The sequence below is a fragment of the Amblyraja radiata genome, chromosome 27 (genome assembly GCF_010909765.2).
Source record: "Amblyraja radiata isolate CabotCenter1 chromosome 27, sAmbRad1.1.pri, whole genome shotgun sequence".
Lineage (NCBI taxonomy): Eukaryota > Metazoa > Chordata > Chondrichthyes > Rajiformes > Rajidae > Amblyraja > Amblyraja radiata.
Genome location: NC_045982.1, coordinates 21,335,540 through 21,353,099, shown reverse-complemented (window position 1 = coordinate 21,353,099; position 17,560 = coordinate 21,335,540). Strand labels below are relative to the sequence as shown.

General features: G+C 42.4%; 1 protein-coding gene across 1 annotated transcript in view; it reads left to right on the top strand.

Moving 5' to 3' along the window:
- Nucleotides 1-17,560, top strand: part of csmd2 (CUB and Sushi multiple domains 2) — a 573,225-nt gene that overhangs the window by 43,657 nt on the left and 512,008 nt on the right. The window contains 1 exon segment of the mRNA XM_033045391.1: nt 9,118-9,242. Within this exon segment, the coding sequence (XP_032901282.1) occupies nt 9,118-9,242 (125 nt within the window).

Sequence of the window (17,560 nt, the reverse complement as noted above, 5' to 3'; positions counted from 1 at the left end):
CCTTTGATTTTCCAGCATCTGCAGTTCCTTCTTGAACACTTACAAAAGAGGAATGGGTTGCCCCTGAACTGGAGGGGAACCAATATCCTGGCAGGCAAGTTTGCTAGTGCTACTCGGGTGGGTTTAAACCAGATTGGCAGTGGACCGGGATCCTATGCAGGACTGAGCCAAGTGAGAGGCTGAAAGTCAGTATGGATTGTGATGAACAGGCAGTGGGCAGAATAGGTCGGAGCATGGTAGGGAGCGAGAAAGGACTATTAGATTGAATTGCACTTATTTTAATGCAAGAGGCATGACTGGTAAGGCAGATTAACTCAGGGAGTGGATAGGTACGTGCGACTGGGATGTTGTTGCCATTACAGAAACCGGGTTGAGAGAGGGGCATAACTGGCAGCGTAATGTTCCAGGGTATAGATGCTACGGGAGAGATAGTGGGGGTAAAAGAGGAGGGGGTGTTTTTTTATTGATAAGGAAAATATCATGGCAGTAGCCCGAGATTACATTAATGATAGTTGGTCCAGTGAAGCTTTATGAGTGGAGCTGAGAAATAAAATAAGATGATCAACTTGTTGGCAGTATACTATAGGCCCACAAATAGTCAATGGGAATTAATCGAGCAAATATCTCCCCCAACAATCACAGTCTATCATTCATCTGTACGGTGTACGCTACAGTCAATTTATTACTACTACTAACACTTTTGGTACGTGGAAGGAAACGAGAGCACAAAAGAACATCCATGCGGTCACAGGGAGAACACGTAAGCTCTCCACAGGCAGCACCGGTTCTCCAATGCTGTGAGCACCAACTCTGTAATGCCCATGCACCAATGTTATGCAGCTTTTACATTTATATCAATTTTATTATTTTGCCTCATTCTAAAGATAGGAACATAAAACAAGTCTCGTTGAAGTGAGCAGAGCATTTGTATGTGTAGTTCTTGTTCACGTGCTCTATTTATGTGTCTCATCAGTGTGCTCCTCAAATAATTCTTCAACATTTCCTCTTGGTGGATAATGTATGCCCTCTGTTGTTTTGAATCTCTATTAGACAGAGGAGGCTGTGGTATTCTCCAGTGCTCAAATTGCAAGGGACAATTGTAATGATGAAAATCTTCATATCTTGGTATTGATTTCTAGTTACATCATTGTACACAGAGAGCAGTGTAGAATTTGTTTGGTATTGTACGCTGAAGGAAAAAAAATCAATTTCTTTCTCAAGGCCATTGGGCGAATTATCAAAGGATTGGAAACAAAAAAGCTGCTCAGAGAAGTTCACAAAAAGAACTCGGACTTTTTAAGACAAAACTGAAAAGGAAAAGGTTATTTTCATACGCAGACACAAAATGCTGGAGTAACTCAGCGGGACAGGCAGCATCTCTGGAGAGAAGGAATGGGCGACGTTTCGGGTCGAGACCTTTCAGACTGATGTCAGGGGAGTGGGCGGGACAAGGATAGATTTCAATTTTTGTCCCGCCCACAGCCCTGACATCAGTCTGAAGAAGGGTCTCGACCCGAAATGTCGCCCATTCCTTCTCTCCAGAGGTGCGGCCTGTCCCGCTGAGTTACTGCAGCGTTTTGTGTCTACCTTCGATTTAAATCAACATCTGCAGTTCTTTCCTACACAAGTGGTTTTCATAGTTCCTTTTCCATTGTGACCATTTCACAGTCAATGAAATTCAATTGAAATGTTGTCACTCAATTTAACATAGGCAAAAAGTAAGTCAATTAGTGCCTAGTCAGACTGTACAAATAAAATAGATGCAAATAATGGCCAACACAATTTATAGTGTTGGCTGAGGGATAAACTGGAGCCCAGGTACTAGAATTACATTCCCTGCATTTCTTCAACATTTCCCATGAGGTCCATTAGGTACACCTGAAAGAGATAATGAGGCCTCAGTTTAACGTTTCAACTGAATGTTGGCACATCTTGGCGAGTTATGCATTTTGTTATCTGCTTATTTGCTGAGAGCATCTGTTAGCAACTGGAAACAGAGAGGAGAGACTGATCAAGATCAGCAGCTGCAGTAAACATAATGTGAAAGGGACACTCCCTAGTTTAAGGATAAAAGGGAAATCCTTTAGGAACGAGATGAGATGGACAGTGACCCAGAGAGCAGTACAAATCGGCATAGCACAATTAAATGTGGTTCCAACAGTTCCATTACCTTCAATTCCACCTTGGATACTTCCAGATGCAACAGTAGACTTTACAACATTAGAACAGGAAAACAAGGAAAAACAACATAGGTATAATTCAGTCATCATACAGGAATACATTGACAGATACTACAGTTTTGTCCAAATTTATACAGATGCATCAAAAGATTCAGTAGATAAAGTAGGAGTAGCATTTATTGTACCAGAATTTCACATCAAAGTAGGGAAGAGGATCAATAATGAGGTATCAGTATACACAGGTGAAATGATTGCAATATTGTTAGCGGTACAGTGGGTCGAGGATACTAGGCCTTTAAGGACAGTTATTTGCTCAGATTCAGGTTTAGCAATAAAGAGTTTACAGCACAGCCATTCAGACAGTAGACCAGACATTTTGATTGAAATACAACAAACACTATTCAGAATTCAAATGATGGGGCTTACAGTCATATTTTTATGGGTACCAGCACACATTGGCATTAGAGGAAACGAAATGGCAGATAAGGTAGCAAAAGAGGTAGCAAAAAGAAGTAAAATTGATTTAAGTATTAACATAGGTAAAACTGAAATCAAAGACATTATTAAGCAAAGACTGAAGGAAAGATGGCAAAAGCAATGGGATGAAGAGCGGAAAGGACGGTGGTTCTACAGAGTCCAGAGGAAAGTGGGAGAAATGAGATGTGCAGGAAAAAACAGAAAAGAGGAGACAGTAATCTCAAGAATTAGATTTGGACACACTGGTCTGAACAGTACACTTTTTATAATAGGCAAGCATAATACAGGTAGATGTGAATACTGTGGGCAAGAAGAGACAATAGAGCATGTCATTGTACATTGTGAGAGGTATGAGGAGGAGAGAGAACGGATGAGTGAGCAGTTCAGAAAAGAAAGAATACAATTTGATTTGGTAGATATTTTGCAAGGAAGTTCATATAAGTGCTATCAAATCCTGTTGCATTTTCTTAGGGTAACCAATTTGTTCGGAAGGATATAGGTTATTAGTATATGTAATGGTGTTGTTTGATCCACACTCCATGCCAGTTGGTGGCGGTAATGCACCAAAAAAGTTGTTTGCCAACCGCCAAAAAACACCACATAGAAGAAGAAGAAGAAGAACGAGATGAGAAATACATTTTTCACACTGAGAGTGGTGGATCTCTGAAACTCTCTGCCACAGAAGGTAGTTGAGGCCAGTTTATTGGCTATATTTAAGAGTGAGTTAGATGTGGCCCTTGTGGCTAAAGGGATCAGGGGGTATGGTGAAAAGGCAGGTAGAGGATACTGAGTTGGATGATCAGCCATGATCATATTGAATGGCGGTGCAGGCTCGAAGGGCCGAATGGTCTACACCTGCACCTATTTTCTATGTTTCTATGTTTCTAGAATAATTAAACTGAGAACCCTACAAAGGGACCAGAACCAGACGGGCTTTTGGTCCCAAAACTGAAGCAATTCAAAATGGAAGGGAATGAAACTTAATCATGTGTTTGTTTGGTGCTGTAATCTTGGAGCCACAAATATTTATGCAGTTTCACTAAGTGCTGACAGTAATGTTCTAATAAAAATGTCATATTAGTCATCTTTCAGTGGATAGATTAAGGTCATAAGTGATAGGTGTAGAATTAGGCCATTTGGCCCATCAAGTCTACTCCGCCATTCAATCATGGATGATCTATCTCTCCCTCCTAACCCCACTTTCATGCCTTCTCCCCATAACCCCTGACACCCGTTCTAATCAAGAATCTATCTATCTCTGCCTTAAAAATAACCATTGACGACCTCCACGACCATCTGTGACAAAGATTTACACAGATTCACCACCCTCTGACTAAAGAAATTCCTCCTCTTCTCCTTCCTGTTGGAACGTCCTTTAATTCTGAGGGTATGAAACTCTTGTCCTGGACTGTCCCACTAGTGGAAACATCCTCTCCACATCCACTCTATCCAAGTCCCTCACTATTCAGTACGTTTCAATAAGTTCCCCCTCATTCTTCTAGACTCCAGCGAATACAGTGTCATCAAACGCTTGATCAGGGGCTGGAAATGTAGATGTCCGTAGCAAAGGTTGATTAATTTTCCAGCATCCCTTGTATACCTCTCCCAACTCTCCCACGCACGATGAAGAAGAAAATATTATTTGAATATTAAAATAATGGCCAGAATTAAATATAAATCGAGCTTTTGCCATCTTTTCAAGCTCTCTTTTAAATATGGATCCTTTGTGGTCCATTTGCATAGGTTTCCAAATTCAATACCAGTCAATTTGAAACCCAGTCCTTCATTCAATACATCTTCTTGAAGTCTGACATGCGAACCTGTACAATTTTCACTTAGCTGCACGAGGTAATAGAGTGCTTTCATGAAAGGCTCTAAATAGTGCATCCTTTGTGGGAATTGTGAATGTAGAGTTGAGAGAGGGCATGTGTGCTACCATATCATGAAGATGAAACACATTACCACAGGCTATTGCTGACTGATAGTTCTATTTATAGCTAGAACACATAATAGACAATTTTATTTTATATTAAAAATAATGTTCAGAGTGTGCGCTGCAACACGGGGATGACGTTTTACTTTTTCTGACAAGATCACAACTGGAATGTTTCTATTTAAAGATGAGTCTATTAACAATTTAAAATGTTAAGTTTCTATTTGGGAGGCAGTAAGATGCATTTTAATTAGAAAATGTTGTCACACTGGTCTCTCCCACTGTGTTTGCTTAAACCAGATTACATCTGTAGAATTTTGGAGGTTTCATAGATGGTCAATAATCTGAGGCTTCAGTCTCTATTCAAGATCCCATTACCTGTATCCATGGCCTGGGTATGGAGATGCCTCTCCCTGAGCCACTGCACCCTCAGTTTGAACGATGACGTGTCAGTGGTGACTTGGCCTCATTCAGCCTCTGTTGGGCCTGTTTTTTTTTTGTGTGTCCTTGGAAGCACAAGTAAATAGATTGAGATGGGGCCATAAACTGAACAGCCATTATTAAAGGCAGTAACTCTCAACTAATGGTAGTGTCAGCAGGGTAAACAAGGTATCAGGGTCACAGCATGTGATACAAACCGCTTCTTAAAATTACCCTGCATACATATGCACCACACTGGTTCTCCTGGTAAAAGAAAATAAACTTATACAATCAGTGAACCTATTCACTTAAGCTATTTACACGGATGGACTTGTTCAATTAATTAACCAGAATAAACAGTTATAAATTCAACCTTTGGGCCCCTTGTTCAATAAACTCTTTACCTTCATCATCACTGAAATATCCAATTCAGCTACATGTAACTCCTTGGAGTACTTCCCCTTATAAACCCCAGGCCTCTCATCCCGGCCTACAATTGTAGCTACAAACTAATGTTCTTCATGCCAATGATTGCATTTTATTACATGCCATGCACTAGATCGCCATTTTCTTTGTCTCACCTATGAGCACAAAACTGTCCACATAAAATTTACCAAATAATCCAATGGTTCTAATCAGTGGCCACAATAGTTAAAACAGTTGGTACATTACTAGATACTATGAATCTATGCTTTGATTGCTTTAAGTGGTCTTTGTGGCTGCAATATATGCCTGCATCCTTACTCCCACACTGACCCATTATAAACATAAGGCCTTTCCAATTTCCAATTGTCACTATTGGAGTCACAGAGTCAATTCCTCTGACGTTCACATCCTGTAAAATATCTGATTATGTGAGGCTTTTCCTTACCACCAACTCCTTTCTCAGAAATTGGAATTGCATCCTTCAAAAATTCAGTCAATCAGATGGTTATCTATGCAGATAGACTTGGGGGTCTGAATCTGAAAACTGAACCCTCTGGGTGAACTGAAATGGTAATTAGGGGCTTATTATGGATATTAATTCCTGGGACGTAAAAGTCCGCTAAACAAGGCTCAGCGTCGACCTTCTGGGAGAGCGCTTTGGGCTGCGTGAACTTCTGGAGTGTCTCTGTCTGAGCGAGTCCTAGAGGGCTTGAACAGGCAGACACGAGGATGAAATCCGCGGTGGGATAGTTACAGTAGTTGATCTGTAACGTGCTTTTTGTAAAATAAAGATAGTTGTTTAACGTGCTTGATTCAGTGTTTTTACTGAAACTAGACTGGGGCAAGCTTATAAAATAACAATTTACACGTCCATAACTCCCTGAAAGTGATAGTTCAAGTAGATAGAGTAGTAAAGACGGCATATGCTATGCTTGCTTTCATAGGTCAGGGCATTGAGCATAAGAGTCAGGGCATCATAATGCAGCTTTATAGGACATTGGTTAACATTGTCAAAGTAACATTAGCAAATTTGCAGATGACACAAAGCTGGGTGGCAGTGTGAACTGTGAGGAGGATGCTATGAGAATGCAGGGTGACTTGGACAGGTAGGGGGAGTGGGCAGATGCATGGCAGATGAAGTTTAATGCGGAGAAATGGGAGGTTATCCACCTTGGTAACTAAAACAGGAAGGCAGATTACTATCTAAATGGCGTCAAGTTGGGAAAAGGGGAAGTACAACGGGATCTGGGGGTCCTTGTACATCAGTCTATGAAAGTAAGCATGCAGGTACAGCAGGCAGTGAGGAATCGAATATAGGAGCAAAGAGGTCCTTCTGCAGTTGTACAGAGCCCTAGTAAGACCACACCTGGAGTATTGTGTGCAGTTTTGGTCCCCTAATTTGAGGAAGGACATTCTTGCTATTGAGGGAGTGCAGTGTAGGTTTACAAGGTTAATTCCCGGGACTGTCATATGCTGAGAGATGGAGCAGCTGCGCTTGTACACTCTGGAGTTTAGAAGGATGAGAGGATATCTCATTGAAACATATAAGATTGTTAAGGGCTTGGACACGCTAGAGGCAGGAAATATATTCCCGATGTTGGGGGAGTCCAGAACCAGGGGCCACAGTTTAAGAATAAGGAGTAAGCCATTTAGAATGGAGACGAGGAAACACTTTTTCTCACAGAGAGTGGTGAGTGTGTGGAATTCTCTGCCTCAGAGGGCGGTGGAGGCAAGTTCTCTGGATGCTTTCAAGAGAGAGCTAGAAAGGGCTCTTAAAAATAACAGAGTCAGGGGATATGGGGAGAAGGCAGGAACGGGGTACTGATTGGGGATGATCAGCCATGATCACATTGAATGGCGGTGCTGGCTCGAAGGGCCAAATGGCCTACTACTGCACCTATTGTCTATTGTCTGTTGTTAACCCACATTTGGAGTATTGTGTGTAGTTCTAATTGCCCTATTATGGAAAGGGTGTGGAGGTTTTTCCAAAGAGGGGGCTGAATACCTGGAATGCACTGCCATGGATGGTGATTGAGGCAGATATGATAGTGGCTTTTAAGAGACTTTTGGATAGCCATAGGGTGGGAATGGAGGAATATGGATTATTTTGTGGCAGATAAGAGTTGGTCTTGGCATCATGTTTGTCACAGATATTGTGAGCCAAAGAGCCAGTGCTATACTGTACTAGGTTATATGATTTATTAACTGTTGAGATGTGGCAGTTCTTTGTTATATTATTTTTATAAATCTTCCGCTGCTTCACCTTTAACTTTATTGTTATGGCAGCAACGGGTATATTTACTGATGATTGCAAGTTCTGATTTTTTTATTCCTATTTCAGCAGATCTGTCCAACCTGTACTGAGCAGGCCATTCGGTTTGATACCATACATAAATATAATTTGTCACTTAAGAACCAGTCAATGAACACAGCTAACAAGAAAGTGGCTAATCCTAAAACCTTGATATTCAATGGCATTGCCATTGCTAAATGACTGAAAACTTTAGTAAGTCACCTATGGCCAGGCACATAAATGCATCAGACAAATAAAAGCTAGCCATTCACGGCTGGTTAAAATCTGGGCATCCAATATGGGTCTCTTAAAAGCCACTCTTGGTTCTCTAATGCTCTTCTACAATCTATAGGCCATAAATTAGGAATATAATTGAATATTCTCTCCTTTGCTTGACTTGTACAGCTTCAGCAGCACAAGATACTTAGCACCAAACAAGACAAAGTAGCCCACATATTTGACTCCCTGTTCATTCCATGTTCCCATGTTGTTAGTGCACCATGGCTGTAGTGTGTACCATCTATAAGGTCTTTCACTGCAGTTCTATGAAGCCTTTTTGAGAGTGTCACCCAAACCTGTGTTGTCTATCATCAGGGAAGACAGGAAAATCAATTACTTTGCAGAAGCATCACCCCCAAATCACACACCATTCTGACTTGGAAACCTGTCACTATTCCCTCAAATTACCTCTCGAATAAATCTCGAATACTGGGCAGCCACAGTGGCACAGTGGTAGAGTTGCTGCCTTACAGCTCTTGCAGTGGCAGAGACCCAGGTTCGATCCCAACTACGGGTGCTGTCTGCACGGAGCTTGCACGTTCTCCCCGTGACGGCGTGGGTTTTCTCCGAGATCCTCGGTTACCTCCCACACTCCAAAGACGCACAGGTAGCGAGGTTAATTGGCTTGGTGTATGTGTAAATTGTCCTATAGTGTAAGTAGGATAATGTTAATGTGCGGGGATCGCTGGACAGAGAGCCTCTTGAGTGAGTTTGACAGGCCTGATCCAATAATTAATGGAACATTGGGCTATCATAATGAAGCTGCTGCACATTAACAGCCACTCTCTCATGAGATTTGAGGTGCATTGTTGGACCAAAGCAGAGGAAAGAGGGCTGAGAGTAATTTCTCAACTTTGTCTCGTGATGCACCATAGACTGCTATCTCCCATATCTCAGTCTGTCCATCTGCCATTTTTAATGAGAATGTATCCCAGACAAAAATAAAATGTTAAAAATGTCTGTCATGAAATTGTATGTTATGAATGATTGAAACCTTCCAGCAGAGGACATAATGTTACATTACTCTGACCGAGGTGAAATTACATGTCAATGTTTTTAAACTTTACACTATGTTCTGCAGAACTGACGGCTGTCCTTTCTCATTCTAGTCTGGGCTCCAGTGTGCAGTTCTCGTGTGATGAAGGCTATGAGTTGCAAGGGTCCAAAAGCATCACCTGTCTGCGAGTAACTGACATGTTTGCAGCATGGAGTGATCACAGACCATTCTGCCGAGGTGAGACATTACTGACAGTTACCCGTCTGAGCTGATGACTAGTTTTCACCTTCACAGTTGTTCCAAGCCATTATTCTTCCTCATCCCTTCAATTTTGTGAATTGATGTGTCCTTCGTATCAATGCATGATTGAAGGAATGGGGACTGAGAGAAAAATTAATCATTTTAAGTGGATGGGCGGCAATAATGGAGTAACTGCAGATAAGATTCTACTTTCAGCAGCTGCCAAGAATTTCAAGTTGAGAAAGTGTATTTTTAACAACTAATTAGCTGTAATTAAATGTTATGACAGTATAAGTTTTTTTTTAATTTAATTTAACTGTTTTTGACATACATGTTAGCCATCAGCAATTTACCAATGCGCAAATGTGAGATTATATTTTTCAATTTTAATTTTGATAGAATACAGGTTGATCTATTTTAATTATTGCATTCCTAAGAAACTTGCATTATAGAAATTGGGTTATAAAACAATCGTGTCAATGGGAAAAGGGGGTTTGAGGCTAGAGAGTTTTAGACTCGCAATAACAAAGTTAGAAATTGAGTAGGATTTTCAAAATATTTTTTTTTTAATAGCTACTAGACCAAGTGGGACCTGTTGTCACATTGGAGGCCTGGTCCCCCAATGCAATATTCTGCCACTCACCCATAGCCTCCAACTGCGCTGATGTGGCAAAAACTTGTAAAACATAAGATCAATGTGAGCGCATCGCACTCTCCCTCTTCAGTCCCCTATTCCCCTCCTCCATTATCCTCCCACTCCACACACTCCATCAAATCAACCCTCCTCTGCTTCCTCCCCTCACCCCCTCCCTCCCCTCCTTTCTCTTCCCCTCCCCTCCTCCATTACCTCGCCATCCCTCTTCCTACCCCTATCCTCCTCCATTCCCCCTTATCCCCCAGCACTCCCTCCCCCTCCTCTTCACCCTCTCTCTTCTTTCCCCTCTCTCCTCCCCTCCCCCACTCCCTCCTTCACCACTCCCTCCCTCTCCTTTCCCCTACCCTCAGTCACTCCCTTCCTACTTCCATAACCCCTCTCCCCTTCCTATCCCCCTTGACGTCATTGTGAGGTGGAAGATGCTGTGTTTTTTAAAACTGTTGGTTTTTTAAAATGTAAATGAGATCCCATTGTGATGTAATTGCGGGGTGGAACTGCTGACAGGCAGTTTATGTAAATTAGATCCCATTGTGCCATCATATGCTGCTAACGATCAGTGCAGATGGAAGAGATTTTTATCAGTGGTTTTTGTAAAGTTTAAAATGTGAATAACTGGAAAATATACCATCAATCTGAACAAAACCTTGATACAGCACACCACATGACAATGGCAAGTAGGGTGAGCCAAAAATGGTAGTGCTATCCTATACTATTTTGGTGTAATTTCAGGATCACACTCATCACAGACATGCACACAGACAGACAAACAAATAAGATGAGAGTTAAATAAATATATAGAAAGATAATTAGGACTGAGATGAGGAACAACCTTTTCACCCAGAGAGTTGTGAATATGTGGAATTCTCTGCCACAGAAGGCAGTGGAGGCCAATTCGCTGGATGTTTTCAAGAGAGTTAGATATTGCTCTTAGGGCTGGTGGAATCAAGTGATATGGGGAGAAAGCAGGAACGGAGAACTGGTTTTGGATGATCAGCCATGATCATATTGAATGGTGGTGCTGACTTGAAGGGCCGAAAAGCCTACTCCTGCACCAATTTTTTTTTCTATGTGTCTAAAAATAAATCTCTGCCTTACCTTAGAATTGTGCTTGGATTGTCTGCTTATACTTTTCATTTCAAAGCTTGAATCTCTCACAATGCTTCCCTCGAGTGTCAACTTGGATTATGTGCTTATGTCTTTGTTGTGGGATTTGGACTCATAACCTCTTGACTCAGACATGGAAGTGTTTTTTCTGAGCTAAGGATAGCACTTGATGCTTTTAATAGTAAGATTAAAAGAGAACTTACCAGTTTGAAGTTTGATCTGTATTTTATGAGGAGTTACGATGAGGGATTACGTGAAGAACCCCGCCACGACGCATGCGTGTCATTCTTCAAAGCAGCGGTGTGAAATCACAGATAACTGTAATGACTAAACATAGTAATATTAGAGAAGAGATACCAGTTAAGTATATGATCAAGGGTGGGAGCAGAGGGCACGTAATCCCTCATCGTAACTCCTCATAAAATACAGATCAAACTTCAAACTGGTAAGTTCTCGTTTAATCTTACTATTTTACTTCGGAGTCACGTGAGTGACTATGTGAAGATTTTAAAGCTCTGTGATTTCATGCAGTGGAAACGAGTCCATGCATAACGTCTGCCTTGATTATGGGGAGAATAGTGTTAACATCATTAGACATCAATATAATTTGGACATGACATAATAACATAATTTGGACATGAATTCAACATTGAAATCATAAAATTTATTAACACAAATTTATAACCCCTTTTTATGGGTTTAAATTAATTTACAGAACTTAAATTTGTTTCTGCAAACGTTCCAGGTTTCAGTACTGGTTTATTGTAAAATAATTGGAATGTTTTTTCCCCCAGACCTTCCTGCTGCCTTGAGGATTTGGTCCATTGGTACATCCAACTGTATCGCTGCCGATGTAGCTGCAGCCCTGGTGGAATGAGATTTTAAAATATTAGTATCCACCCCAGCCTGTGTTAGCACCTGTTTCAGCCATCTTGAGATGGTCTGGACCATCACTCTTTTGTGTGGTTGCTAGTGGCTGACCAAAAAGTGCCTTCTCATTGCCTCTTAGGATTTTCGTTTTCTCCATGTATAACGACAGATGTCTTACTATACACAGACGGTCATCTGTTGGGTATGACCTAAATTGTATATTGAGGCCTGCTGATCCCTGTCTGTTCTGCTTACTAATTCATAGATATGAAACGTAATATTTTCTGTTGAGGAAGTCATGTTGTCCAGTCTTAGTTTATGCAGTGACTGTACCCTCTGTGCCATGACCAATGCCATTAGCATGACTGTTTTTAATGTCAGTCTGTGTGGGGACAGAGCTGTTGCTGGAGACCAATTCCTGAGCATCTTCAGGATAATACTTACATCCCATATTTGGGAGTACCTGGTTCTTGGGGGATTAGTATTAAAAATTCCCCTCATAAGTTTTTTTACCAGTGGGTGAGTCCCAACAGAGTAACGCTCTGTCCCCTGCCATAGATAAGTCGATAGGGCACTTCTGGCGCAGTTGATGGCACTGTAACTGAGCCCCTCATCATAGTGGAGGCCTGCCAGATATTCCAGAACAGACGGGATGTTCATGTCTCTGTAGGCGATGTTGTTTTTATGGCAGTGCATCGCCCACTTCCTGATATAGACCAGATACTGTTTTTTGGTTGACTGTCTTTGGGCCGCCGAGATCATGTTCACTGTTCGGTCCGTCAGTCCCAGTTGTAGTAGAGGTGTTTTTAAAACTCTACAAATTAATAAGTTCAAATGTTTATGGCATGGGTGGCTATCCCTTGTTACGGGATGTAGCAATAAATCTGGTCTATGTGGGATGGTGATACATGGTTCTAATACCATGTTTAATACCACTGGGAATCATGGTTGAGTAGGCCAATCGGGTACTACCAATACCAGACGCAGAGTCTTGTTGTATTTCCCTTAATACCCGACTGATGAGGCAGGAAGGAGGGAATGCGTAAATAAACAATTCCCCCCCCCCCCCCCCCCCCCCCCCCCCCCAATGCAGCAAAAATGCATCTGTCGCCACTGCCCCAGGGTCTGGTTCCCATGAAACATAATTTGATAACTGGTGGTTAAGTCTGGATGCGAATAAATCGATATCTGGTGTTCCATATTTTGCTGTAATATGAGCAAATACTTTTTTATTCAACATCCATTCGGTGTTTTCATTAAATTTGCGTGACCTGGTGTCTGCCACTAAATTTAGTCTTCCTGGTAGGTAAGTGGCTGATATCCAAATATCTCTCTGGATACACCATTGCCAAATTGTATTAGCCAGATTGTCACATGATGTCGATTTGTTTCCACCCATGTGGTTAATGTATGCTACCACGGTGGTATTGTCTATCTGTAGTCTAACATGCTGGTGATATGATCCAGTACAATATGACTTTAGGCCATGGAATGCACCCAACATTTCCAGGTAGTTTATGCCCAGTGTGAGTAATAATGATGCCTCCTGAGCAGTCCATCTACCTTCACAGCTGGTGATGGTATTGGTGGCTCCCCACCCAAGTGCACTGGCATCAGTTTGTAGTACCATGGAAGGGTTACTGACAATGATTGGATTGGAACAAAGCCAGATGTTATCTATCCACCATTTTATTCCATTTTAGCTTGCTTGGCAGTTTCATAGGTCTGTCATAGGACCTGCATTAATTTAGAGTGCTTGTATTTTTGCTCTCTGTAAGTTTTGGTTATGTAGAGGTCTAAATTGTGTGGCTGGAAAGGCAGCCACCATTTGCCAATTACTTTTGCTACCAATCTGATGGATGGTTTGCTGATGTCAATGAGGTTATGCAAGCCTCTATTAATTCTGTAGCCTTTCCCTTATGCAGAGTCACCGACATGTGAACTGAGTCAATGGTGAAACCCCCAAATAGTCCATAGTAGTGGAAGGCGTTAGTTTAGATTTAACTGGATGGATAATAAATCCCAGTTTTCAAATAACTGTTTTGTGGCTGTTACAGTTTGTTTGGCCAATTCCAAAGTTTTGTCCACAATGAGTATGTCATCTAAATATGCCATGACCATGTGTTTACGTTTCCGTAGAAACGCTATAGCTGGTTTCAAAATTTTTGTGAACAGCCTGGGGCTGATGACCCATTTGGCAGTGCTTTATACTGTCAGAGTTGCCCATCCAGTTGAATTTTAAGTAACATCTGTGGTCACCTCGTATAGGCACTGAATAGTAAGCATCTTTTAACTCGATTCTGGCCATGAAGTGACCTTTGGTAAATTAATTGTTTAGCAGTAACAAAGGTATCCATTTTGTCAGATCTATGGTGATGCGACAACCACCATCTTTTTTGTTTTTGATAAATATATTGGACACGAATTCTAATGGTTCGTGTTGAGTTTTCTCAATTACACCTTTTAAGTAAAGCCGCTCCAGTTCAGCTTGCGCTTTTGATTTTTCTTTATCAGAAGGCACGAACATTCGGTTCGGTTTATATTGAACTGGAGGGCTGTACTTGTGTATAAACTCTATTGTATATCCCTGGATACTGCTTAAGATGTAAGTATCGGTTGTTAACATGCTCCATGCATTCAGAAAAGAGTGTAGTCTCCCCCCAACCTCCATGCTCCCTGTATTTTGTAGGGAACCAGACCCACCTACCTCGATAGTTACTACCAGTGGCAGGTTTCTCGCTGCTGTTGTTGCGCTGGTGTCTGGATTTTCGGTTTGGTTGGCGTTGGAGGTCCCCGCATCTTCCAAGAAGGCCGGCCTGGGACATGGCCTAAAAAGACTCATGTTTTGAATACCGGGCCTTCGAGCTTTCACCAGTTCTGCTGGTGGGTGCGTAGGGGTGCTGTCTTTGGCTGTAGTGTTTGTTGGAGTCCATTTTATTAGTCCAGTAGGTTCTCTTGCTCCTGCACCCCTTGCACACTTGTCTTTCCTTCTGCGGACCCCTCTTCCAGGTCAGCCCAAAACTGACCCACAGTGCTTCCCTCTGATGAGGTAGAAGCACTGTGCAGCCCTTCAAGAAGTACTGCTGTGGGTTTATCATAGGGCCCACAGTGACCCGACTCCATCTCCCGGAGTCTGTCACATTGGAGCAAATGCTCCACACACCGCTCCATCCGGCTCCAGCGCTCTCGGTCGCTGGCCGCCAGCGGTTGTTCAAAGTCGGACTCCTCTGAGTCCACGACCTTGTTTGTTTTTGTGTCTAGCCTTTCCGCCCGGCTGCGTGGATCTGGCCGGTGCGGAGGCGACATCGGGCACAGCTGATCCCACTATCGGTGATCCGAGTGCCGCTGGCTGCTGCTGGTTGCCCGCGGTCCTCCTTCACCAGCTTTGTCCTTACTGCCCTGCCGTGGAGTGGATCTGGCCGGTGCGGAGGCAACATCGGGTACAGCTGATCCCATCTAGCCCACCAGCGTTGTCGCAGCCCGTTGGTTTCTCCACCTGTAATTGGCATGGTAAAAACATAAAAAAGACCGCAGCTCTTACCTGCAGGTCCAGGTTAAAATTGTTGCTATGGGGGAACGTCGTTCCACCCCGTCTCCTGCCGTTTTCGACTTGTCCAAAAAGTCGACGGCCCCATTTGAATAGTCTCCCGCCCGGCCGTGGTGTTCTGGCCGGCGCGGGACCAAAAGTCGGCACAGCTGATCCCTTACGGGGCTTGTGCCTTCAGCTGCTGCTGGTTCCCGCAACTTCGTGGTCCTCCCCAGCCAGCTTTACTCGCAGCACTTGTGGACACTATTTTGTCCATCTTCCCCCCCTGTGTAAAAACAGCGCGGGGACAAAAACTACCGCAGAGTAAATCACTTATCTGCAGGTCGCGGTTTCAAACTTACCGCTGCGGGGGACGCTCCACCCCGCCTGTCGTTTCGCAAGCGTGAAAGCGATATGACACGCATGCGTCGTGGCGGGGTTCTTCACGTAGTCACTCACGTGACTCCGAAGTAAAATCTTTAGTTTACCATTTGGAAAGTATCAGCAAATTATTTATTTTTTTCGAACTGAAACATTTTCAAAGGGTCTTCATCCTGAAATATCGACTCTGTTTCTTTTTCCATGGATGCAGCCTTTACCTGCTGAGTATTTCTAGCTGTTTGACTTTGTTTAGTATTTACTACCCCATAACCAGTAGATTCAGCAATATGTTGCTGAATCTCAGTTGTAGGGCAGTTAACACTTTTTCTTCTAAACATTTGGTGGAGATAATATAATTTGAATTTTCATCTAAAGACCTAATTCATTTTGTTCACTTGTAAATGCAATATTTCAGCTCAAAAATAATGAATGAAGTACATCTTCAGATACATATTTTTAATGATTAATGATATTGCAACTCTACCTCATGAGGCCCAAGTAAAATACTATTGCCAATGCTCACATATGAACGGACAGCAAATCTGTTTGTCCCAGTGGCACAGCAGAGAGCTAAGCTTTTGTACTTGGCTTCAGAAGTGGATCGTCAGCTTTGAGAATATCCACATATGATTTGGATAGAGAGCTTAAAATATATTGTTTTCATTCTGAATGCAGATAGGGAGTAATTCTTGGAGTGTTAATGAGCAGGAACCTTCAACCTAAAGCAAGACATTTCCTACAAGACTTTGCATTGCAAAAGCAAGTGCAAAGTCAAATTACTCCCACAGCAAAGCTTTCAATATTTAAAAAGCTTGCTTAAGATGTATAATTCACCTAAAGAAAGTTCTCGTAATGTGATTAATTAATATGAGACAAGAAGCTTCAAATGCCAGCTCCCCATGCTGTATGAAGATAAGGACTACTTTAGTTTTTAAAATCCAAAACAATGAATCATCTGTTCATTAACGGATAATTCTGTTTGCAAACTGTAAATGCAGGAGTGTTGTGTTTCTGACTTGGAGATTCAAAGCTCAAATTTGACATTAGCTTTGGATTTACTAGCTTAATGGGTTGAAAAATTCCTCTCTCACATCGAGACGATTTTGTATCAAGCTAGGATTAAGCTTGTGAGACATTAGGCCAGGTCATGTGGGAGTAATGATGGCAAAACTATCTTTTTGCGTTATCTTGCAAAGTCAGAGTTTCCAGTTTAGACATGCTACATGCAAACAGCCTTCCAGCCCACCAAGTCTATGCCAACTGTCAATCACCCATTCACACTATTTCTCTGTTAACCCACATTCTCATCCACTCTCTACATCCTAGGGGCAATTTACAGCAGCCACTTAATCTACAAACCCGCTTTTCTTTAGGATGTGGGAGGAAAGTAGAGCATCTGGAGAAAACCCACACAGTCACATGGAGAAAGTGCAAATTCCACACAGGTCAGGATGGAACCTGGATGTGCGGGGATCGCTAGTCAGTGCGGACTCAAGCCAAAGGGCCCGTTTCCGTGCTGTATCTCTAAACTAAACTAAACTTTTAGTTTCGAGATACAGCGTGGAAACGGGCCATTCGACCCACCGAGTCCACGCCGACCTGTGATCCCCGTACACTAGCACTATCCTACACAGTAGGGACAATTTACAATTTTTACTGAAGTCAATTAGCTACAACCCCGTACCAGTGTGGGAGGAAACCGGAGCACCCAGTGAAAACCTACATGATCACAGGAGGAATGTAAAACTCCTTACAGGCAACACCCGTAGTCAGGATTGA